General features: G+C 36.5%; 1 protein-coding gene across 1 annotated transcript in view; it reads right to left on the bottom strand.

The window, feature by feature from the left end:
* ACSS1 (acyl-CoA synthetase short chain family member 1) overlaps positions 1-26940 on the bottom strand; it is a 67395-nt gene that overhangs the window by 22102 nt on the left and 18353 nt on the right. The window contains exons 3-5 of the mRNA XM_051975827.1: positions 8412-8611; positions 4011-4186; positions 2191-2343 (exon numbers count right to left, since the gene is read on the bottom strand). Coding sequence (XP_051831787.1) covers positions 2191-2343; positions 4011-4186; positions 8412-8611 — 529 coding nt within the window. The remainder of the gene's footprint in view (positions 1-2190; positions 2344-4010; positions 4187-8411; positions 8612-26940) is intronic.

Here is a 26940-nt window from a genome sequence, read left to right as displayed (position 1 = left end):
TATTATTATTTGTCTTCTGCCTAAGTGTGATGATAGCATGAGAAAATTTGGGATTAAAAAAAAAACATAATTTGATTTAGCTCTTTCAGATATAAAAGGGGCACTCTACCGCAAGTCTAGTGTAAAAGAAAAGAAGACAATATGATTCTCTTACTCTGGCCACCATTTGCCATGATTCTGTCCTTTGCATATGAGTATACTCAGTATCAAGAAGATTAAGAGTCAGCATATCTTTATGGGATCCATAAAACATACCCCATAGGATTTTATATTATGATAATATTAGTTTCAAATAAAATAATTTGCAAACATGCCTTGTACTCTGTTCATCCTCATTTGCAACGTAAATGTGAGCCAATAAGAAAATAAGTACATGAGCAAAGGTCCAGCTCATTCCCAAAAAGGCAGTTAATGACCTTAATAAAAATACTAGTTTATCACTAGTGATAATTGAATAAATGAAACCAAAGTGAAAGATAAAAATAGTTGGGTAATTGCTAAAATCACACAAGCTTTGTTGTACTATGGAGAATGTGATCATTTCAGGGCTTGAGAACAGGGAATAAGCAGCTCATTGAAAGTCTTTTCTCCTCCCTGTGGCCCAAGAAATTCAGAGAAAATAGGTGGAGTTCTCCATCAATGGGATGATTATGTGTGACAAACTATTCAGGCAAAGTCTGTGACTCTTTCTTGATATCACTCTCATTAATTCATCTCACAATCACTCTAGCAGATTAAGCTGATATTACCTCTTGCCAAATGGAAAACAACTGCCTCAGAAGTCAGCAAAACTAATCAGACTCAGCCTTGTATGTTATATATATTTTTTTTAAGCCTGTGTTAGTATACCTGGAGTCTCCATTTACTGAATACAAAATTCAAAAATTCAATCTTGATACCCATACAGAAACTCACCATACAGAAAGCACAATTGGACTTCCTGTGGTCAAGATTTCTTTATTACTTGTACTTGAGGATTTGGAAAGTATTTTAATTGAGAAAGCTTTTTTATCTATGCAAAGGTAATGTCTAGGCTGACAAAAATCATGGTACCAACTATGTCACAGAGATATAAAGAGTTTTCAAAGGAAAAAAGACTTTAATATCACTTCAGGGCATAATTCTCCATACCTTTGTCATGGGATTTGCTTTCTACATCCTTTAGATGATTGAAAGAACTCTGAACTAGGTTCTCCTTTATTAGTTCCTTTGGAGTACATGACCTTTTTCACAGAAGGAAATGATGACCCAGTCCCTTTTCCCACACCTTAATCTTTGACACAGATTGTTGCCCAATGATTATAACTGGAAAAGGCCACAAACTGATCAGAGATCCAACAACAATGTTAATAGCATATGGAGTACATTTGACTTGAGGTCAAAAGTCCTGAGTTTGAATTTGTATTCTGCCACTATCTGTGCAGCCTTGATTGGCACATCTGAGTCTCCCTTTTCTTACTTATTAAATGAAAAGAATAAAAGCAACACTTCAAATTATAAAACTGAGAAAAGTGGCAAGCCACCTCTGACTACCTTTGAAATGAATTATATATATTTGTGGGAACAAACTGACTCTGAAAGAAAGAAACACTCTGGGATGATGGGAGGAAATAGTGAGACCTCTGGAAAGTAAAAGGGCCCCATGAGAGATGAGGGGAAGGACAGAGAGGGCAAATAGATTCAACATTGAAAAGAAAAATAGTAGGGAGCTGGAATAGTAGGGAACATGGCAGGGAACTGGAGAGAAAACCTGGGTATGAAAGACAAAAATGAATAAGAATAATTACATTGGAATAAGATTTGTTCCCAAGGATTTGTTCATTTCTCTACTGTTAAAACTAGGGGACAAAATTGAGTTGTTTGAACTGAGAAGGCCAAGATTCAAATCTTTCTCCTATTACATACCAATTATGTAACGATAGGCAAGTCCCTTAACCTCTTAAGCAATTCATCAATTTTAGATAACTTGAATATCCACATCAATAAAAGTAATTCACATACCAAAAAATATGGAACATGGTTTGGGAGAGGGGAAGCAGAATTATTTTTAAGTTATATGATTCTTGATCTGCAGCTGAGTATTCATGAAATTAATTCAGTAGGTCAGGTTATAACAGAATTAACAGCAACAAACAACATTTTAGCCATAAAAATCAATTTCTCTATATGTAAGAGGATTGCAATAAATACCTTGTGTGTCACAGCAGCATAGAGCAAATAGCCAGCCTGGGTGTGGACAAGTCCTTTTGGTTTGCCTGTGCTCCCTGAAGTATAAAGCATAAAGAGTACATCTTCACTATCCATGATTTCAGGAGCACATACAGGATTCTCCTTGGCCATCTCCTAACAAGAAAGAGAAAACAAACAGAATTACAGAGGGAGTCTGTTGGCTTCTTCCCCAGATTTCGTATCTGCCATCTTGGCTTTTTCGAAATCGGCATCTCATTGGTGATCAAAATTCTCACAGGGCTCAAGAAATGGGAAGAGCCCTGACCTGGGAGTCAGGAGGGATCTGAGTGGGATTTCTTCTGTTGACCTATTCTCACTATATGGCTATGAGCAAGCTACTTACTTTACCTGGCGCTTAGTTTTCTTATCTGTAACATGAAAATAATAACTGCTGTCAATAAAGGTGATAACATCTTGTAAATCTTAAAATGCTATATAAACACCAGTTATTTTTGAGAGGCAATGTGCCCTTTTGGAAAGTTTTAGAGTTGGAGTCAAATGAAGTGGGTTTAAATCCTGCCTTGGATCTTTAGTTGTATGACCATAGGCAAGTCACCTCAGCTCTCAGCACCTGTTTCTTCATCTATAAAATGAGAATAACACTTTCATTGCTCATCTCAAAGGATTATTTTGAGGAAAGAGAGGGCATTATGAATTTTAAAGCTCTTTACAAATGCTAGTTATTGTTACCAAACAAAAATCACAGATTTCGTCTGTGCTTTCTGTGCCTCTGTCTACTGTCTTACCTGGGACCTTGATGCCTATTACTCTCACTGTCTGAATTACTCTCTTCTTGCACAATCCATGTCCTTCTCTGCCCCTTTATAAATGAGCTTAAAATTCATCTCTACCAATAAATATCTCAATTACTTCTTTACTTCATATTCACTCAGTAATCATACACAACAAAAAGTTATATGCATTTTGTGGCATTTTAAAAGACATAATTTTTGGATAATTTAACCATTTTGTTAATAATGTTAGCATTTTAATTAAAGGATGATCATTTGGAATTTATTTTACACTAAAGACTCTAGTGATAATGGATTCCCAGATTATGTGTCCATGAAAGAGAAGGTATTCTCAAGGCTGGTTCGTTAACAATTAATGAGAAAATTAATATTACAATGAGGATCTTGGGGTTGATGACTTAGATCACCCAAATCTTAGTCAAAGAGACTTGTCAATTTCCATATCACCTGACTGACAAAAGGGAAGATTCACATTTCCCCAGACCTATCTCAGCAAACACAATGAGCAGGTATGCACTCATTAGCCCAAAGGGGAATACTGTTCAGAATTGGGTCCTTATTGATCAGTTCTTCTATTATGGAAATAGGGATTATTTGTAGGTAAATCAACATGGATTAAGGATCATAGACTCAGAACCAGAAATTACTTCAGAGATTATCTAGTCCATCTCTTTCTTAAAACTGATAAGGAAATATAAACTCAGGGAGGTTAAAGAAATTGCTCAGCGTTATATAGGAAGATTAGTAGAAAAGCAAGGATTCAAATTCAACTCTTCTCCCTCCAATGCAATACTCTTTCCACCATATCAGTGGAAATTTCAGAGAAGTAAAGTCCTGTTTAGGGATTACAATTCTTATGAATTTCCCTGTAGCCAGATACCTCTGTCCAGAATCTCCAATGAAAACACAAAACCCTCTTCTTAGGGTAACACTAACTGATGATCATTCAATACTTTATTGGAAATAAATTGTTGGGAGAGAAGGGGAAAAAAATAATAGACCAGAAATTCTAACATTAAATGAACTTACTTCCTCGAGAGGGACATCCAACTTCCCCATGTGGGTTTTGTTGTCTGTTCTCTGAGCTACTAAGACATGTTTAACTGTTGGACAGTTCTTCACAGCTTCATCCACTATTTTCTTCAGTTCAATGATCCGTCCTCCCCGGACTCCTTGGTTGTAGGTGATGACCACTTTGCATTTTGCTAATTATATAAAGATAAATTTGAAGCTGTTCAATTATATTTCCATTCTGCTACCCAACTTGTGTTTCTAATTAGTCACTACAAACCACAATGTTATAAGCCTACCATAGAGAATATTTATCTTTCAGTAATTAGTCTGTCTTATTTTCAAGGTTCCTACACAAAGTAGGAGCAGCTAGATGGAATGGATAAGAGTGCTAGGTCTGGAATCAGGAAGAACCATCTTCCTGAGTTCAACTACTTATTTCCTAGCTATGTGACCCTGAGCAAAATATCTAACCCTGTTTGCCTCAGTTTCCTCATCTATAAAATGAGCTGGAAAGGGAAATGGCAAACTGCTTCATATCTTTGCCAAGAAAATGCCAAATGAGTCATAATGAGTTGGGCACTACTCAACAACAACAACCCAATGCAAATGTTCAAAGGGTATAGAGTACAGAGTAGCCTTGTCAAACTTGAAAACATCAAAGAGGAGATACTTGTACTTATACACATGTCTTTTAGACTAGGGATCCTTAATTTTTTCTATATCAAAGACCCCCTTTGGCAGTCTGGCAAAGATTCCTTTTCAAAACCATATTTTTTAAAAATTCATAACAGAAGGAAATGCTAAATTTCAGGTGGTAAAAATAGAGATTTAATTTTTTTTCCATCAAGTTCACAGATTCCTTGGAATATATCCAAAAGTTCTCTTGGGAACCTAAAGACCTCTGATTAGGAATCTCTGCCTTAGATCAAATAGTTCAATAATTCATATCAACTTTTTATATCAACCTTTGCTCAGCTTTGGGATGATGTGTCTTTTCAAAGATTTTTTTAACAGTCACTATAACATTAAAGTTCTTCTATTTATTCTGAATTTAGACAATATCATACCAAGAAATGTAGGCTAAAAAGCCCAGCACTAAGAAGAGTTCAACAAATGTCTCCTAACTTTCTCAGCCACAAAAGCTACTCTGGTTCTTACAGGAATAACATAAGTCTTGGACAGGTTCAGCAAGTTTTATTCTACCAGACTTAGCCTTAAGGCCATATTTTGCTGACTCCTACTCTAGGAGATTTCTGCTTGAATGGCTCAGTCTTGAGAGTTCTAGCCTAGTCTCCTAGAGAATTACTCCAGTCTCCTAGAGAAATCAGAAAGATTGGTTCCAAGACAAATCTTAGAGTTCAAGGTTACTGTACATTGAATTCAATTCAGTTTTAATCCAAAATGGACCTCTGACCTTACTCAAGCACATAAGAACTCTCAAGTATCTTTCTAACCATGGGCCAGTTTAGGCATCCCAAAGTTACACTAGAGACTTACAATTTGCCATAGAGATCACCTAATCCAATCCTCTTCTTATACAGATGAGGAAATATAAACCCTGGTAGACTGGTCATATAGATAAGGCCACTGGATTTGAACCCAAGTATTTTGACTATTATCAATAAACAACAATTAGAAGCATAACTCTTTAAAGCTAAAAGAGATAATAGATATGATATAGTTCAACTTCCTCATTTTACACACAAGAAAAGTAAGATCTATAACCCTTAGGTGATTTATCCAAGCATACACAGCAAGTTAGGGGCAGAACTAATACTAAAAGCCAAGTCTCCTAAGCATGATTCATTGCTTTTTACCTATATTGTGCTGCCTCCCTAAGTCAGAGCTTTATGGAAAAGGGAAAACATTTACCCAGATTTTATCCAAATATATTTTTTCAATGTAAGCCAAAAAGAGAATGCCTGTAAATATATTAATGTGAAAGCATTCTTTATCATGCATTGCTCATTTATTTGTTCAATAAATATTTATTAAACAGTGTAGAATACTATGCTATATCCTGGGGAAGAAATAAATATAAAGATTAATTAAAACATGATCACAAAACTAAAAAAAGTGTCAGATGCCATTTAATCCAAACTACCTAAACAGTGCATATCCTTTAATCCAGCAGTGTCTCTTCTGGGTCTATATTTCAAAGAGATCATAAAAAAAGGGGGAAAGGATCCATATGGGCAAAATTGTTTGTAGCAGCCCTTTTTATAGTGGCAAGGAACTGGAAATTGAGTGGATGCCATCAGTTTAAGAATGTCTGAATAAGTTATGATGTATGAATGTTATGGAATATTATTGTTCTATAAGATATGATCAACAGGAGGATTTCAAAAAAGCCTAGAGAGACTTACATAAACTGATGCTAAATGAAGTGAGTAGAACCAAGAGAACATTGTACATGGCCTCAGCAAGGTTATGTGATGATCAACTCTGATGGACTTGACTCTTTTCAATGACAAGGTGATTCAGGCCAATTCCAATAGACTTGTGATGGAGAGAGTCATCTGTATCCGAAGAGAGGGCTATGGGGACTGAATGTGGATTACAACATAGTATTTTCACCTTTTTTCTTATTGTTTGCTTGCTTGATTTTTTCTATTTTTTCCCTCTTTGATCTGATTTTTCTTGTGCAGGATGATGAATGTGGAAATCTTTGGAAGAATTGGACATGTTTAATCTATATTGGATTACTTGCTGTCTAGGAAAAGGGTATAGGAGGGAGGGAGAAAAATGTGGAACACAAGGTTTTGCAAGGGTGAATATTGAAAACATTTTTGCATATATTTTGAAAAATAAAAAGTTATCATTAAAAAACATTAACTTCTCTGACAAATGTAATTCTGTCCTCAAATCTAGTAGAGGGGAACTTTTTCATTCATCTATAAATCCTAGTTAAAAACTTTCTCTACCTTCTCTCTGCAACTTATACTGTTAGAGAGCTGCCTGAGCCAAAGAGAAGTTAAATGTTCCCAGAATACTACAGCCAGTATATCACTGGTAGTACTTACAATCTGGTCTTCCTGAATCTAAGGCCAGTTCTCTATCCACTATCCCAGTACACTTCTCAGCAATTGGGAGGATGGGGGAGATTTAGAAGGAGTTCATTAGACAATAAAAGTCAATACATGTCAGGTACTCTTGAAATATATAACATAGGCACTTATATCATTTCACAACATATTATATACACAATTTTCTCTCTATCTATTGAAAATAAAAGCATATACTTGGTATAAATCCCATGCCTTCATTCACTTTTCAAAGCATTGCCCTTCCTAATAATTAGCAATTACATTTACTTTGATGCTGATGAGTTTTAGGGACCTGTCCTTTGAAGGGATAACCACTTTTTAAGTGACAGTTCTAAGAGCTCTCAACATAAACCTAAAGCTGACTAAAACTAACACTGTAAGGATTCTTCTGTTATATCTTTCCATTAGAGATAATGTTAAGGTTGCAGCAACCTAAATTCTATTAATACCTATAGGAACAGGAGCAAGAAATGGATATATAATGAAAGGGCTTATTGAGTAGACACTAGTATGCTTATCTGATAAGAGTACCTCACATGGATGAGACTGGGGAGCTTGCTTCTGGAGAGTCAAGATGACATTAATAAATATACTATTTAGGGTTCTTACAAAAGAAATTTAACCCCAGTGTGTGCAGGATCAATGTGCAAAGAGATCAATTTGGCCTATCAAGACTGTCAAAGACAGTATCTTAGGAGTCTTTTGTATCCTAAATGCTTTTAATCTAGAGGTTTCTCAGGGACAGTCATCCTCCCTCCAGATTTCAATAAAAACCCATTTTCATCTCCTACACTAAGGTATTATTTCTATTAGCTCCTATATTTAGTGTCTAATTAGAATAATGGACATTTAGGTAATAATTTGACTCTAAGAAAGCCACGTAGAGACCATGGACTAAAATAGAAAACTCAGGAAGAGGTGAGAAATTGCTTCCTGAATCTTCCAAATCTTCAATCTTTATAAAAAGGTGGGAAAAGCTACAATTCTCAATAATTGCTAGAGAGTGGGCCAAATGGAATTCATGGCCAGGCTTGATTGGGGTTTTTGGAAAGATTATAAAACTCCTATTCTTTTTCCATATGATCATCATCATTTAATCAACTTTTGTGTCCACTATTTTATTTCATCCTGTAAAGTAGAAGGGGACGCATTATTGTCCCTATTCTATAGATGAGGAATCTGACGCCCAGGAGAATTAACAGTCATCCAGTTAGTATGAGAGCCAGGACTGAAACCCAGATGACTCATTTTGAAAGGTGCACTTTTAAATGGTCAGGGAAGAGCTATATGGGCTGAATCAGAGAAGAAGACTAAACAATGGGGACCAGTGAGTCTCCCCACCCTCTTATGGCCCCAGGGACATGCTTACCATCATTAATTCTTCCAGCTAAGGACTCGGCACTAAAACCAGCAAAGATCACTGTGTGTACTGCCCCAATTCGGGCACAGGCCAGCATGGCTGCCACAGCCAGCGGAGACACGGGCATGTAGATGGCCACCCTGTCTCCTCGACGCACTCCATGTTTCTTTAATGTGTTGGCCAGGCGGCATGTGGTCTCCAGAAGTTCCCTGCAGCACAGGGAAGAGGTTGACATTGGTAACTATGAAGCAGAGACAAAATAAATTTGGCAGGCTAACCAGACTCCCTATGGGGCAGAATTGGCTTTGGATATTATGTTCACACCTAACTTCACAGATAGATTATCAGTTACTTTGGATTTGAAGATAATTTATTCTTGAGTTATTGAGGCAAAAGTTGCTTTAAAATGGTATTCGGTGCAAGAGTTAGAGTTAATCTGGGCACCTAGATTCTCTCAGAGGATATCTTCTTATCTATGAGCTTTGCAAATATACATTTCCTTCTAAAGGAAAAGAGTTTGGGTTGTTATTATCTAATAAAGAAAGTGAAGGCTTCTTTTTTCTGTATCATAGTACAAATAGATTATTGTCTACTAGCTCATGAAAACAGCAAGCATGATTCTTACCCCAATATCCATCACACTACAAACCCAAGCCATGGGCAATATGTTCCTTGGTGCAGAGGAAACAGGGAAAGAATAAAGGATCATGACTTTAGAGCTAAGAGAAATGTAGAAGTCATCTGATCCAGCAGCCTCATTCTACAGAAGGGACAACTAAGGCCCAGTGAGGATAAGGGATTGCTAACAGTCTTAAAGTTCTCAGTAGTAGTGTTAGCAATGGAACCCAAGTCCTCTGGCTTCAAATCCAGCACTCTTTATATGATGCCACACTGAGACATTGTTTAATTTAGTGATTAAAGGGGAAGGGAATTCAGTCATCTGAAGCATACACAAGAATTAATATAAAGGAAGAATGCAGGGAGAAAAAATTCCTTCCCTTTTATCTCCCCTATTCCCTTAATAATGACTCTTTTTTCTAAATACTTATTTCACTGAATTTCATAGGAGATAAGTGTTATAAGAGAAGAAGGAAAAAAAATTTTTTTAAGGCAGTAAGCAGAAATAAGCCCTATAGGCTTATAAATGCAAGCAAATACTTGGTGGCTTGCAGTTCCTGGCTGTTAAAGTATTCTTGGGAGTGGTTCCTGGAGACATTGACCTCAGTAGGACTTATACATGCCCTTGGTTAAAGGTTAAGAATTAATCAGTATATCATGGAGCCTCTTACATCTGCACTTGCATAGTTCCTATTATGAATCAGCTATTTAAGAAAAAGAATATTAAAAAAAAAACATAAGTGACAGTCTATGGGATCAGTAACAATGAAGATGCTAACACTTTTCAAAAGAAAATACTGTATGCATAATGAAAAGAAGGGGAAACATTTTCTCCTTTCTAGCAGAAACCACAAAGAAATGTTATTTCTGATAGGCCAGTTGGAGAGGAAGCTAGACTAGAAAACTTAAATTTTACCCCACTGCTAAGGTTGGTTCTACATTATACGGAATGTTCATTGTGACTGTGCTTTAAGTCTTTTCAATGTTTTCAAAAAATTGTTTCTCCCCAAAGTTTTCAGAACAAAGACAAAAACACTGCTAGAAGCCCAACTTCTACTAGAAGAGCTGTACCTTTTCCCTAAACCAGTCACTATAGTCCTCAGTATTCCAGTCACTCCATCTCATGTGAGCAGAACTGTAAGCATAAGGCTTCCAGGAGGCTTCACAGGGAAGAGGGTGAACTTCTCCAAATGAGCTATGCATGCAAGGACAATGGAGGAACACAAGAGGAAGGTCCATGCAATTATTCATTATCCAGGACCTACTTTTTGTTGCATTAATTACAACTACACCCAACCAGAGCAAATTGTGTAAATGCAATATGATCTGGAGACCTAAATGTGGAGTATACCCAGGATCATTATCATTGGGGAAATGTAGCTGATTCAGAAAGTCTGGGAAGTTCTATTTCTTCTTCTTTCCATAATGACAACCAAATTTATCCCAAATGAATGAATTCTCAATGTTAACTCTGTGGGTTAGAGTGAAAAAAGACAAATATGAAAGGGAAACAGATAAAGAATTTGAAAAATTTTGAAAAGATACAAAGGATTTTAGTTTAACTCCTTGTATCAGAGGGAATCTGGCTAAAATTAAATTTGAACCTCACTTAGCTCTTGTACATACTATAATAAAAGTGATTAGGATTTTCAATGAGACTGACAGAAAAAATAAGGGTAGATCAAGTAATTTGGAATAGTTGATTATATACCTACCCATAATCATAAAATAAATATAGTATATATAAATCATAAAAATAAATGTAATATATGATCATCTCCATAGTTATGTGTTTATTTTACCGCTCTTTAAGAATGAAGAATAACAACCAACCATTTCAGTGATTAGATTAATTTCAGTGATTAGAAATATCAATTTCATAACAATTTCCACCTCTTGGTATAGAGGCATTTTATAAAATGAGTTAAACAAGTGGGGCTCGATAGTTGTATTTAACTATCTGAAGGACTGTCATGGAGAAGAGCAATCAGACACATTTTATTTGACCCCAGATTGTATAACTAGGAATAATGGGTTGAAGTTGCAGAGGCAGTTTTGTCAAATTTGTCTACAACTTAAGGACTATCATTTGGTCTAATGAGTGGTCATAGCCATGGTGGCCATGGAACCATGGAAAAACACTTGAGCACACAGCAGGAAAGAAATACAGTTCTCCAGGGAGGAAATGGCTCTGGGCAAAGCCCCAGCTGTCCTATACTAGTTACCATCCTGATGTCATGTCATTTGCCTTCATTCATTTTTCACTTTGCAGTATCATTTCAGATTTTGTAAGGAATAATTATCTACCTTAGCCTTTTTGGAAAAGAACACTCTATAACACTTCTGAAAAGCTAAGGCTAAGACAAGAGACCACAAATAGGGGGCCCCAGAATAGAAAGAAATAAAAAAATTTGCATGTACACCCAGCAACAGGAAGTGTTTGTCACTTGAGGACAAGTAAAGAGTCTAATCACTTTTATTATAGCATGTACAAGAGGTAAGTGAGGTTCAAATAAATATTTTAGCTGGTACTGAGTACAATCATCACTAGTTGATGGAAAGTGCCAAAAAATTGGATATTTTGTGATGAATTCCCTGACTGGGACAGCTAGCCCACACATGTATTCACACATACATACACACATACACACACACACACACACACACACACACACACACACACACTCACGCTTACAGAATTTAATGCACATGAAATATATGGTCTGCAGGGATGCATGTTTTTTCTGTGTCTATTTAAATGCAACAAAAATATACACAGTGCAGTTATGGCTAGGTAGGCTCCGAAAATATAACCTCAAATGCAAATTAGGATCTTGTCCTGAAATCAATTGCCTTCCAGTCACAATTAGTTGCTTCATAATAGCAGATATCTATCAAATAGAAAAATAATATATGTATTCTCTCCTAGTGTGTTCATGATCAATATCAGATCAACAGACAGACAGGAAACAGAATGTGGCTGTATTCCAGGAAAGGACAAGCTGCAGTGACTTGGTTTTGCAACTTGTAGAGGCCCAAGCTAAGCCTGAGTATTTCTATATTTATTTAATTGCCTAACTCATTGTATGACTCATAGAGTCAGACCTGATTTTTCAGGGTTATTCTGAAGCAAAATAATTTGAATGTACTTTTTGCACCTTCTTTCTCTGATATAGATTCAGTAAGTTATTTAAAATTCTTTCTGTATTTTCCCTTTTAAAAAAAAAAAAACCTGGAAAACATATGTTTTGGCATAGATAACAGTTTAAAAAAAAAAACACTTTTTAGGATATTCGAGTCTACTAGGCACATAGCTTCTTAAGGGAATTTTGTAAAAGTTTGAAGTAAGGAAAGAGGAGTGATGAAGTGGGCTGTAATCCCAGTTTTTTTTGTTTGTTTGTTTGGTTTTTTTGTTTGTTTGTTTGTTTGTTTTTATCATTTGACTCTCTTTTAGGAGACTTAAACAAAAGGACTTTATCTATAGATAAATTATAGGGTGATTACTCCTTATGTGATCTCAGGAAAGTGATTTTATGTCCATGGATCCTGGCTTCCTCATTCAAATAAGGGGGCTGAACTAGACAGCCCATTGGTCCCTTCCAACTGAGAACTGAAGTATGATCCAATTCTTAAGAGATAAAACATGACTCAGTTCTTGAGGGAACAGTGGTTAGAGTACTAGACTTAGAGTCAGGAAGACTAGGTGATCCTGCAAAAGTCACTTAACCCTGCTTGCCTTAGTTTTCTCTTCTGTAAAATGAGCTGGAAAAGGAAATGGCAAAGAAAACCCCAAAATGGGGTCAGAGAGTATCCGAGACAGCTGAATAACAACAATAACAACAAATAGTGCTGAAGAGTCAGGCCATGTGCTCCAAGCCCATCCCTCCCTTCTTTGGCAAACCCTTTCTCCGGGTCTATGATAGTGACACCTCAACTGTCTGTGAGACCAGAGAGAGAAGGGCTCCTTCTTAATGCATGAGCATTGCCTGGCCATACCCTTCACAGGGGCCATCATTTATTCAGTGGGATTTGAAAGAGCTGAAGAGAGGTTCCTAAAACTTCAGACGACAGCTGGGAGCCACCTTGGATATGGCTGGTCCATTCCCCTCACAGTACAAGTCAAAGGCTACTGAGTCCAGTCCCTTCATTTTTCATATATGGAAACTGACCCAAAGAAAAAGAGGTCTTGTCTCAGGACACATAAAGAGCAAGCTCCTAAGTTCCTCAGACCCCCAAAGTCAATGTCTCTCATGCTGCCACGGAACTACAATTCCACCATTAGAGATTTATTCTTTTAGCTTGCCTTATCTTTTCTGGACTGGAAGTCAAAGGGGCTATGTCCTGGCTCTGTCACTTGCTCCATCCTTTCATACCACTGGTCATCGGTTTCCTCATCTGTAAAATGAAGGAGTTAAATTAAATGATCTCTAAAATCCTTCCTAGGCAGCTAGGTAGCTTGCCACAGTGCACAGAGCATCAGCACTTGAGTCAGAAAGACCTGCATTCAAATGTGATTTTTGTAGCTTACTGTGTCATCCTAAACAAGTCACTTAATCCTGTTTGCCTCAATCTCCTCAATTGTAAATCAAAGGAGTTAAATTAAGTGATCTCTACAATCTCTTCTAGTTCTGATGATGTGTAATTCTCTCATTCTAAATTGATAGTGCCTCAAGGTAATTAATTTTATCCTTTAACAAGAAGGACACAGGAACAGCAGGAAAACTAGGCTTCTGGAGAAGGGTGGTACAGAAAGGGTATATGTGGCCACTAAAAACAAACTGAATAACCAGATGACCTTTCTGTTCCTGCTCCTTTTCATCCCCATGTCCCCTGGCCTTAGGGTGAGCCATATTATCAGCATACAAAATGCACCACCTTATCTCTAGGCACATACCCCTAGCCTCTCCCTCATCACTTGAGCTGTAATAGATGTCAGAGGGGTGGGTTAGGAGGGAGCAGTGGAGAAATTTCAAGCAACAATCCCAGTTTCATGAAACAAGTTGCCAACTATTCTATTGGCTAGTTGTATGCCAACAGAGTCTAATTTGTATCCTTTAGACATTCTCAGCCATGACACAGCTCTGGCTAACAGGAAATCAGCTGCTGCTGACAACAACCCCCAATTTCTCACAGTCACCAGTTCTGCTGCTGATACTGAACTCTGTCAGCAAATAAATACCAAAGCAGGAGGCCTAGCTTCAGGGAGGAGGAAGAAAGAAAAACCTTTGTCTCTGATTCCTCAAATTATGGTTTCTTTGGGACCTTTTAAAAATAGTCAAAAGGATTTACGCAATGCCATGCTTATCCACTAGAAGCTCCAAAAAAATAGGGAATAACATTGCTTTCTATCAGTGTTTATCAAGTGAATCTGGTTTCAAGATTCCCATAAGACTTAAATTTTGGCATCCTGGGATGATGTCCTAACCAAGTTAATGGATACCATTACATATGATGCAAGCCCTTTTCCCTGTCATTCCACTAACCGGAATTTCTAGAAAATGAATACAAATTTAAAGGTAATCAAGTCTAACATTTTGGATCCCAAGTTACTTCCAAGCCAGATCTTATTTCTCCTTTAACTTTTATCAATGTTTGGGAGAAGGAGAAAAACAATTATCTTCCTCATCATTAAATCTTCCAGAGTGATAAAAACAAGGACTGCTGCTCCTAATATCCTACCAAAAATGAGGCATCAAAAAGATAAAACATGTGAATTTCTATTCTGGTAAAACTCTAATTTGTCTGACAATAAGATTTCCAAAGTATGCAAATTCATGCCACCTAAGTAATTTTGTTTTTCTTCCCTATGACTTCACAAAGCTGACATTAACATTATTCTGTATAAATACACTAGATAATACATTGGATACAGTACTGAATCTGGAGTCCAAAAGACTTGAGTTCAAAACCAACCTCAGACACTTACTAGTTATGTGACCCTGTGCAGGTCACTTAACCTGTTTGCCTCAATTTCCTTAACCATAAAATGGGAATCATAATTGTGCCTATGCCACAGGACAGTTGTGAGGATCAACTTAAATAAAATCTGCAAAGTCCTTAGCACAATGTCTCCTTGTGGCGTTATGTACCATAGCATACCAATACTCTCCACAGGGTTTTCTTAGCAAAAATATGAGAGTGGTCAGCCATTTTCTTCTCCTGTGGATTAAAGCAAACAAATTAAATGACTTGCTCAGAATCACACTGCTGTAAGTACCTAAAGTCATATTTGAATTCATTTCTTCCTGACTCCAGACCCAAAGTGCTACTCTATCTACTGAGCAATCTAGCCACCCTGACCTGATCCGTACTAAATGCTATGAAACAGAGGTCTTTATAATTGGAGAAACAATTCCATCTTATACCCTGACACCCTCATTCAACTATTCAAAAATCTAAATATTCTTCATAACTAGAACAACTTTTTTGAAAACAGTTTTAGAGGAAACACATAATTGAAATAAACAGTCCAGTTCAATTTAGCTCAGTCTAGTCCGATATAATCCAGGCCAATTTCATCCAGTCCATTCAGGTCTGGTCCAGTTCAGTCCAAACTAATTCAATCTAGTCCAGGACTGGACTATCAAATCAAATCCGGTTCAGTCTGGTATAATCCAGTCCAATTCAATACAGTTCAATCCAAACCAGCTGGGTTCAGCCTAAGTCAATCCAAACTAGTACTGCCTTCCCTCCACTACTATTCTTTAAAAACAGAAACAGTGAACATGTGGCAGACCAAATGCAGAGGAATGAGTGTTTGTGTCTCTCAAAGGCCACATGTACTGGTTAGATAGTACTGGAGTAGCTCCTGAAACCTCTCTGCAATACAGCGATAGAAGTTTTCTCATCCTGTGGTTACTTCCTGGCTGTTGTTTATGTTTATGTTCCTTTGGCAGGGAGTCTATTTGAAACAGACTCCATGATGTACTTGAAGAATATTTCACTTGGACCTAGTTCAAATGGGCTGGCTTTGGAGAGGTGTTGAACAAAACCATGCTTTTATTTCAGAAATGATGTGTTTTATGTGAATATGGGTCAGAAAAAAAATTTTTTTCAAGACCTTTTGCCTACAGGCCCTTTTTAATCTAATCTGAGTATAGTCTATCTTTTCTACCTTCTTTTATACTACTCTAGTTTGTTCCCTCTACATTTTAGCCAAATTGGACTACTCACTTTTCCTTCATCTTTTTCAGAATACTTCTATCTCCTTGCACTTACATGGACCACTACCCATGCCTCAACCAGAATCCCCATGTATCTTAATTTGTGGAAATCTTTCTCTTGTATTAAGATTTAGCTCAAATCCCACTCTCTTCATGAAGATTTCCCAGATACATCCAGCTGTTTCCTTCTTTCTTAGATCTTTCATGCCATTCAACAGAGTTGAATTGTTCCCTACAATGTACTAATCATTGTGTGTGAGTGTGTGTGTGTGTGTGTGTGTGTGTGTGTGTACATGTTGTCCAAAATTTTCAAGCACCTTTAGTGTATATTTTATCTTTACTTTTGTAACAGCATCAGGATTCAAGTCATACCTCTTACACATACGGTTTAGTCCTTCCAGGCAAGTAACTTGAACCTCTCAATGAGATTTAAGTAACTCTCTAAGAATTAAGTTGCAGAGAAGGTCCCTACCTTCATTGGTAGCAAAAGTTGCCTCATCTATAGGTCCCTAGCTAGACCAGTGAAAATACAGTTATGTAATATATAACATTCTATGTTATATGTAAATAACAGAGATGGGAAACAGACAGACACAGAGACATAGAGAGACAGAGATAGGACTAGAATTCAGGGGTTTTTTGGCACTGCGACTTTCAATTCCACTCTCTCTGAAATAGGAGAATTTACTCCTAACATCTTAAAATAATATACTTACTGCTGTTTTTTAGCTCCTGACAAAGAAAGATTAAATTAATAACTAAAATTTTTTTCAATTGAAAGATAAAAGGCAAAAAGCATTCTCTTTTACTCCAGCAGTATTATTGAATATTATCCATCACTGACAGCTGCAGTTTATAGATTGATAGGGTTTTTTTTCCCCAGCAGCTGTTAAAAGAGAAAAAGAAATAATTGTAGAAGCAATTTGTCACATTTGGGATATAAAAAGGCATAAAAAGATTGTCCATTAATGTAAAAACTCTTAGCCATAAACCAATACATAAATTTTCATAGGAATTTGATTCTGGATGTTAAAGTGGAGGAGATGGTAGGGCTTAAATCCACATGAGAAATTTATTTATTCCTTTTTGTACATTCTTTTTTGGCAGGTTTGAGTTCAGGTTGGGTGGGGTTTTGGGGGGGGGTGGATTTTTATATTTCAGACTTTTAAAATAGCCAAAGAAAAGACTTCTATTCTCTGGGCAGCATCTCTAAAAATTATCTATCAATTCATTCCAGAAAGCATTGATTAAGCACCTGCTATAGACAAAGAATATGCTAGAAACCCACATAGATGGAACAGAAGGTGTCTGCTTCATAGAATTTAAGGGAAAGTACTTTAATTTTAGAGATGGAGTTAGGGCAGGATTACCAATTTTTTCCCAGAGTATCATTGAAAGGGGTATGTACTTTCTCCTCTGGATAACCTTCAGATCTAATCCCTTGCTCAGATCTTGGGTATCATTCCTAGGGTTCCAATATTAAGTCTCTTGAGATGATATACTTTTCCTATTCAACAGTTTCTTTGGTTTTCTCATTCTTTCTGGTGAATTTGAAAACTGTTAGCCATGCTTTCAAGGTTCATGTTAAACCTTCTGAGAAATGGGCCACTTCATTTTCCTGTGCAGCTATACTTGAGGTAGATAATGTTTTAGAATACCCAAGCTTCCCATCACCACCACTGAACAGACAACTGACCTGAGCACAATTCCCAAATAGGATTCTGTGACTGTCCAGTTTTTTGCTCACATTTTTGATGTAAACAGCAGCATGGATTTCAATCCAGAAGCCCAGGTCAAAAAGTTAGAAAGGAGCCTCTTAGACTTTATAACTAGATAAATGACCTCTTATTTTAGTAGTCACAATTTACCTCAGTGTAGTGACTCCTGGGGCCAAGGCTTATAGCCAGAGGAAAGCCCCAGCTGCCTTTCCCTAGCCTGTGCTGGATAGCTGTAAAAGCCAGTAAATGTGAACCTGGGCCTGTGGGAATGTTAGGGGATTCTTTCTTCTGCTGTTTCAGGCTTAAAGACAAGACTGGGAATAACAAACTGTGACTCACTCACTGGGCTGCCAAGTGAATTACTGGCAAAGCATCTGGTTGCTGTGCCGCATGTGTTTCTCCATCTAAAGCAGCCTAGAGGGGATGGGGGTGGGGAGGAACAGCCATCACACACACACAAAAAAAAAAAAATCTTTGGACTTGGGCACATTTTTTCGATTCTGCATTGGGCCCATGAAGATTTCTCTACAGTCTTTCATGTCTCTCCAACCTCAACTTCCTTGCCAGCTCCCTAGGAAGGTCTCAGGGGAAGACAAAGCTGTTATAAACACGTGGAGAGGCAGGTTCCCATGAAAACCTAGTGAAAGAGAGTCAAAGTTCATCACTCCTCTCAAAGGCCGGTTGTCTGCTGCTATTCTTGGGGGCCAGCTCATAATTCTTTTGGCACATCCTAATTTGTACGGCCAACTTGCTTCTTTACATCAGAGGCATAGAGTTAAGATGAATAAGCTAATGATTGACATCTAACTAAACTAAACAGGGATTAAGGGTCTGCTTTCTAGGGGCAAGGCTCTGTACTAGACAAAGGAAAACCTACGATATATTCATATAAAAGACAGTGCTTGATCTCCTTCTGTTATTAGCACTCTTCCTTGAAATTACATGTCATGATGTCCTATGGACAGAGAAGTAGAATGTCATGGTGGACAGAGGCTACCTTGGGAGCTAAAGAGACTGGATTCACATCGTGTCTTCATAAATATGGCTGTTTGACTTTGGACAAGGGTCATTCCTTAATTTCTAAGTGCTCTAGGCCAGTGGTTCTCAAAGTATGGTCTAGAGAATCCTGGGGATCTCTGAAACCCTTTTAGAGGGTCTACAAATTCAAAAATAGTTTTTATTTCCAATATGGTAAATATCTATAAATATAACCCAGATAAATAAAAATACTTTGGAGAGATCCTCAATAATTTTTAATATTATTAAAACAAAAGTTTGAGAACCATTCCTCTAGATAATCTTCAAAAACTATAAGCTAGAGCTAGAGAAGGTGTTGCTAACCATTACTAGTAGAGGGATTTCTTTACCTGCAAGTTCTCCATGCCAATGAAATCACAGGTCCAGTTTTTATCCCCATACCTTTTATACACATTGTCTTTACTTATCTGCATATGTGTCCCAACCTCTCAGTAGAAAGATGACCTAGATCAAATGTCTTCAAAGTGTGATTCTCCTGGGGATTCCTGAGATCCTTTCAAGGATTAAATGAGGTCACAACTAATTGTATAATATGCAAAACACTTTAGTTTCTAGTAGTAAACATTAGAAAAATAGCCTATTTAAACAAAACTTCTTTGAGCAGGGAAGGGAGTGCATTTTCAATAATTTTTAAGAGAATAAAGCAGTGCTAAGAATGAAAAGTTAGAAAACTTCTGGTTTAGATAATCCCTAAAGTCTCTCTGAACTTTAAATCCTATAATGCTGGCAACAACAGGTGTGCTTAGTCCTTGAAATCCGTAGAAGAAAAAGGTTTAAGTGAATGAATAAAATGCCCTCCTGTTGCCAAGGTCAGGGAGAACTTCATTCTTCTCAAGTTCTCTGTGCAATGAGCCATTCTCTCTAGTTTACATCTAGCTCTAGGTCTATTAAGCCTCCAAACAAACTATTAAAAATACAAAGAACACACCTCCCCAAATATAGATGAGATCTTCCATGGTATGCCTGAGCATTTATTCCTAAGGTCCTATCCCATAAGACTAGAAACCATATGGTTCCTTTGTAACACTCTATCAGTCAAAAAAAAAAAAAATCACTTCCATTTGCACCTCTATTATCTCCTATTTATTCTGAATGTAGCTTACTTTGTATATATTTATTTCATCTTGCTTTCCCATTAGCCTGTGAACTCCTCAACATCAAGGAGGTCTTTTGTCTCTTTTTTGTATCCTCAGGTCTTAGAACAGTACCTGACACAAAGTAGGCACTTAATAAATGTGTATTAATTGATTGAAGAAACTTGTTTTGACTCTTTTGTATGCTCTTTAACTTCTCCATTAATAGCTTTTAAATTAACATCTCTTTAGAAATCTATATAATATGCTCTAGAAGGGAATATAAAAGGACTAGATTCCTTGGGATTAACTTGAAGAAACTACTACAATAGCTGGAAAGTTTCCAAATCTCTCCAATTTACAGGTCTTACCACATCATATCTCTATTTTAAAATCTTCAATAATTCTCCATGGTCTCCAAATAAAGTCCAAATTCTATAACTTGTCATTCAAGACACTTCATTATCTTGATCCAAACCATATTCATTAGGAATATCTTTTCCCCTCTTATCATCTTTCTCCTCTTCCCCAACCCCTAAAACCTAGAACTCATCTAGATTACTAAATTATATATATGGCATCAATGATATAGAAGTCACCAACTCTATTCTTTCCAGGAGGATGGAAGACCACTAGGCTTTATTATCTGGCCTACAACTGCCTCCCTAAAGATCCCTTAGGGATAACAGATTTCTTCATCAGCAGTGTCTCTTTTTATATGTTGTCTTGCCCAATTAGACAAAGAGCTTTTTGAAAGCATGAGCTATCTTGATTTTTCTATTTATATCCCCAGAATTGAGCACAATGCTTGGCTAAGAGAATAAACATTTAATAAATTTTTTTTAATTCATTCATTCCTCCATTGTCTCACTCCACTTCTTTTCAGAAATTTCTGATAAACAGAACTACACATGCTTTTTTTTAACATGTCCTGTACTTTCTCATCTCTATACCCATGTGCCAACTTTTTCCCATGCCAATAATGCCCTCTCATCTCTGGTCATTGAAATTATACCCATCAGTTTAAGGTCCATTTCATATTCTAACTTTTTCATGAAATTTTCCTTAATCTTCCCTAGCAAAAACTGTTCTTTCTCTAAAACATCAAAGAACATCAGGGGAGATATGCATGATGCAGAAATGCCCACAATCAACAAGGTTGCACAAGGCTAAACATAGTTATTTTGTCAATGCATATGTTTTTATTGCTGGAGTATCTCCTCAATAAAATATAAGTATTGTTTCCTTTGAGGTGATTAAGGAGGCTTCCTATTCTCAAAAAAACTGTTAAATTTTGCTTTTCAAACATACTTTCTATTCTCATCTTTGTACATTTGCTTAAACTATTTCTTATGTCTGTAATGTCTTCATTTAACATCTTGATCTGTTGAATTTTTGCCCATCCTTTAAAACCCAATCAAATATTACCATCTCCTCTCATTCTTTCATTTGGTAAAGATGCTCCCCAGGACCTCACAGTTTGTTAAAATCACTAGAATCCATTGTTCTATGATATTGTGCTTCATAGTGGTTTGCCCATGTGGATATCTTAACCCATATTAAAGTATAAGGTTCCTGAAGGGAAAAGACCTGTGTCTTAACAACCAAATCTTATCTGACACACCTCATTCAGTGCAGTATCTGTACCTAGTCACCATACTTGTACTTTGCCTCAATTATATATTTACCATTTATACTTGTATTCATTTGTGTACATATATTCTCTCCCATATCAGATTATAAGTATCTTGAAAACAGAAACAGTTGTCTTTATAGCTTCCACAGAGACTAATACAATGCCTTACTCATTATTAGTAATAAACAAATGAACATATGGAAAGGAAAGGAGTATATTTCTACGTAATATACTTTGGTGATAAGGGGAAGGTTAGAGGAGGAAGAAAAAGAGCAATTTGAAATGAAGCTTAGGTCATATTTAATTCCAGCTTCCACCTTCCTCATTCCCACTGCTGAATCCCTTCCTTTCTATTTGACCTATCAAAAATTTCCATTCTCTTAATAGTAAAACAGCTACTACATAATAAACAGTTCTGATTTTTAAAGCCTGAAAACCTAGGAATCAGACAGTTCTGCTATCTGCCAGCTATGTAATTGAACAGATCAAGAGGATTGAGAGTCACATACTCTATGATCCTCAATTTACCTATCTGTAAAATAGAAATCATAATATTTGCATTCCTTATCTCAGTGTTATAAGAAGTGTCTTGTAAATTTAGATCACTACAAAAATAGCAGATACTATGATTATCATATTAGGTGTGTGATACAAAGTACCAAAGAGAAAGATTTTATTTTCCTTCATAGACTTTGTAAAACCTGTGGAGATCTTTGTTAATTTAGCAAAATGTATAAACTCCCTAGACTAAGATAGGCTTTTTATGAAGTAGCATCACAAATAAATATGTTGATTGTCATGAGCAATCTGACCCACCATCTCTAAAATAAACATTTTGATTTGTTTTTTCCCCCAGTGGTGATGCTAGGTTTTTGCTGATCACTCTTCCTCATGACCAATGGTATGCTAAGTTTATAGCCTACCATATGGTTTCCATTCCCTGATTAAGTTTAGGCCTTTCTTGGACTATTGCAAGAGCTGACTATTTATTTCCTGTGAAGTTCCTATCATTTCTATTAAGGTGGATATGATTCTATGTTAACTCCTACACTCCTTGAGTATTCCCAAGAAGGACTCTATGGTGTGAGAGTTTCTCAACCTTCAAAAAAAAAAAAAGTCAATAGAGGAGGAGCAGCATCTCAATAGGTGATACTAAGTTTGGAGTGGAGGGGAATATGCTTGAAAATATTATTTATATAGAGAATGTTCAAATTAATTTAAATTATTTATACAAAATTTTGTTTGCCTTATAGAACTTTCATTCAAAGTATTCAGTAAATGCTCACATGCAAATAAAATACAGATAATGCAACAGTAAAGTCTATAATATATACATATGTACTTATAACATCTACCTTAGTATCTTCTATTTAAATAATGCCTCTACTTCTGAAGCACAATCTCACCTTTTCTTCATTCTAATTTTATATATGGTGTACACTAAAAGAGAAAGAAAAGCAGGATGGTATGGTATGGTGAAAAGAGCTCTGAACTTGGAATCAAGTAAGCTGAACTCCAGTCCCAGTTATGCCATTTATCTGCTGTGCGGTCCCACGCAAACTATTTGATCTTTCTGAACCTGAGGATCTTTATCTGTAAAATGGCTATATTATCTATCTCACATGGTTGACATGAAATTAAAATCAGATAATGTATATGAGAATTCTATAATCATTCATACAAGGAAAGAAGGGAGGAAACAAGTATTTATTTGTTGTTCAGTTGTTTCAGTCATGTTAAACTCTTTGTGACCCCATTTGGAATTTTCTTGGCAAAAATACTGGCGTGATTTGCCATTTCCTTCTCCAGCTCATTTTGCAGATAAGAAACCTGAGGTAAACAGGGTTAAGTGATTTGCCCAGGATCACACAGCTGGTGAATATAGTCATATTTGAACTCAGGAAGATGAGTCTTCCTGACTCTAGGCTCTAAGCATCATACTATTTAGTTGCCACCTACAAATATTTATCAAGTACCTATAATATGCCAGGTACTGTACTAAGCTAAGAACTTTCATGTCTTATCTCAGTTGTATAAGAAAAGTAGAATGAAGAAAATAAGTAGGGAAATATGTAACATGAAAAAAAGTTGGGAATTATAGTTAGAGGGACAATTCTTAACCAAACAAGGGATAGACAAGATCACAAAAGAAGAAAGAGAAATGAACAATCTTTTGCACATTTTACACAAAAATGAGGCAATAGACTAGGAAGAAAAATTATCAATTAGGGGGTAAGTCTTTGCACAAATATCTTCCGATATCCAAGATATAGAGATCTACATAAAGATATAAACAGGGAATATAAATATATAAACTCTAGAGCTATCTTTCAGTGGATAAATAATCAAAAGATAAGTACAAATAGCTCTCAAAAGGAAAAGAAGGATTGGTCATGTGATGAGAGTAAGAAATTGCCAGTGGTATCTACACAATGTCAAGAAAACTAGAAAAGACCTACTACACTTCTGAGTATACAACACTGCCACATGTTGAGAGGACACAGATGAGCTGTAATCTGAATTATTGAAAAAAATACTCATGTGAGTGATACATCCATATGAATACCATCATGTCTTGCTCATATAACTTAGCAAAGAGTAACCCTGTGTTATCTCTTCTCCCTCCTAGCTCAGATGTTTTTCTCCACTCCAGTACAAATGAACTCACATATATAATCAGTCTCTTAATACAGACAGTATTTGAGTGAGAATTCCATTTAGGAAGAGAGCTATCATCTATGGTTATTTTCTAAGTTCTATGGAGTTGTCTAAGGTGCAGAAAGGTTCCAAGACTTGACCAGGATAATGTAGCTGATAAGTTTTCAAAATCAAGATTTAGACTCATGTTTTCTTAACTGAGCCCATACAAGTTGCAGATATTCTTATTGTAAACTGTGGCACAGGAGGGGCAAAGATCAAAGCATCCCAGGATCTTAAGGTAGCATCTTCTTCACTGTTACTGAATATGAGAAGAGGCTTAGACACCCTTTCTGGGCATGTAATCCTTGTTACCTCTGTTTTCCTCTGTCAATAACATTAGATGCTATTTACACAGAGGAAATAAAAGCTAAGGCTAGCTCCACAGAATCAGTGGGGTAGCCAGGGTTTCCTAGTGCTGCTGATTCCGCTTAGGCTTCACCTCCATTAGGAAGTAACTCCTGTTTGGGCAGGTGAAATGTTCAGTCTTGTCTGGGAGTGGACTACACTCACAATTCATTTTTGGCAGAACAATCAGTACTAATACCTAGCTGGTCCTGAAACAAAAACCATAGCAAAAACCTGAAATGAGTGAGATAATCATTAACCCAAATCCCACCCTGGACAGTTGGTGGCACAGACAGTCTATAAATACACTATTCAAGCTTTCTTTTCCATCATCAAAGAATGAGTAGAGATGGGTATTCACCTAGGATTGACACTACTTCACAATTAACAATCAAACTAAAAAGATCTCAGCTAAAGCTGAGTTTTGTGTATAGCTGGTTTTGACACTGAAGAATTTGCTTCTGGTCAGGACTGTGTGTCTCCAGCATAGAATTGCATAGTCTGCCAATTAGTTTAAATTGTTCTTAAGCTTATGAATATCACGTCATCCTGAAGAGCCTTTCAGGGTTTTCTGAGAGCCACATTACTCAATACTATTCTTACAAGCAAAATAAAATTAGTGAGCATAGCTTAACATTAAGGAAGTATTTGTACAGCAAGGGGCTCCTCAATGGGAAGAGTAAAGATATTAAGGTATCATAATCCTTGAGCAGGGAGATTAGAATTGGATGTTCAGAATTGGAAAGTTCAATAATCAAGTCCAACTTGTAAATTGGCATGAATCCTACAATAGTCCCAGCAAAGGTTCACAACCTCACCTAAAGAGCTCACTACCTGTGTGATTTACAGCAAATCATTCACCTTTGCCAGGCTTTAGCTGCTTATCTGTATCATGAGGGACTTGATCTTAGACCTTGGATGAGATGACCTCTAAGGTCCCTTACAATTCTAATAGCCCATGATTCTAAGAACTGTTGCAACGGGCAATCTGCTGCGTAGGAAGGCAGCTTATTCCACTGCTAGATTGCTCTGATTATTAGAAAAGCACCATTGATGTGACTACTGTGACAAAATGAAGTTAGTTTTCAGGTGTGTGGAATAGAGAATGAGACAGATATTGATCATATTCTAGAAATCAGTGACAATTCATTGAAACTGAGTCATTAAACACCTGAACCACATTGACCTATGACACAGGGATCTCAAATTAGCATGAGCAGGGAGAGTAGTAGAAGGAATATGGCACTAACAGAGTACTGTACTAAGGGACAAAAGGATCTAGGTTTAACCCCTCCTTTCACTTTTACTAGCTTTGCATCCATGAATAAGTCACATAACTTCTCAGAGCCTTATTTTCCTCATTTGTAAAATGCGTATAGTAAGTACTTCATAGGATATTGTTAGGTATAAATGATATCATGTATATGATATGCTCTGTATGTAAAGTACAAATGTCAGGATTGTTTAGGGATTTAGAGTTGGGGTGGGAAGGAACCTGTGATTTCAATATACAAACTTCTCAGAATAGAAACTTTCTCCGCTAATATAAATTGGTTATTCATTTGTAATTTACAGTCATAAAACACTATCTAGCTGGGGGAAGAGGGGAGAGAGAGCTTAGGTGATTCAATTTATACTTTGTATACATTATATAAATGGCATAAAGTAAAAAATAATCTTAGGTTAGGTGAGGGTCAATGATATAATGTATATGATATGTTCTGTGTGTATTAAAGCATTATACAAATGTCAGGATTGTTTAGGGATTTGGGGAGGAGGGGTGAGAAGGAACATGTGATTTCAATATATAGACTTTCCAGAATGGAAATTCTCTTCACCATTAAAATTTAGCTATTAATTTGTAACCCAATTATACAGCACTCCCTAGCTGGGGGAAGCCTAAATAAACAATTCCATTTATACTTTGTATATACTATGTAAATACTATGTAAATGACATAAAGTTTAAAAAAGAAGAAGAAGAAAGAAAAGAAAAAAACCCTAGCCCAAGACTTCAGAGAAATAAGAAATATATAGATTACAAATATAGAATATGGTCCCTTTCACCAACACTAGAAGAATACAGCTAATAGTGGATAGGAAGAACATCTGTTTAAACAAGTAGAAAGTAAGGCCATGGGACAAGATTAGTCTGGGTCAGAAAAGCTGTAATAGCAAAAATCACACCTACTATCTGTATATTGCACATATTACTGAAGATTAATATATCAGAAATAATAATAAAAAA

This window comes from Antechinus flavipes, chromosome 2 (genome assembly GCF_016432865.1).
Source record: "Antechinus flavipes isolate AdamAnt ecotype Samford, QLD, Australia chromosome 2, AdamAnt_v2, whole genome shotgun sequence".
Lineage (NCBI taxonomy): Eukaryota > Metazoa > Chordata > Mammalia > Dasyuromorphia > Dasyuridae > Antechinus > Antechinus flavipes.
This window is presented reverse-complemented; position numbering and strand designations above follow the sequence as displayed.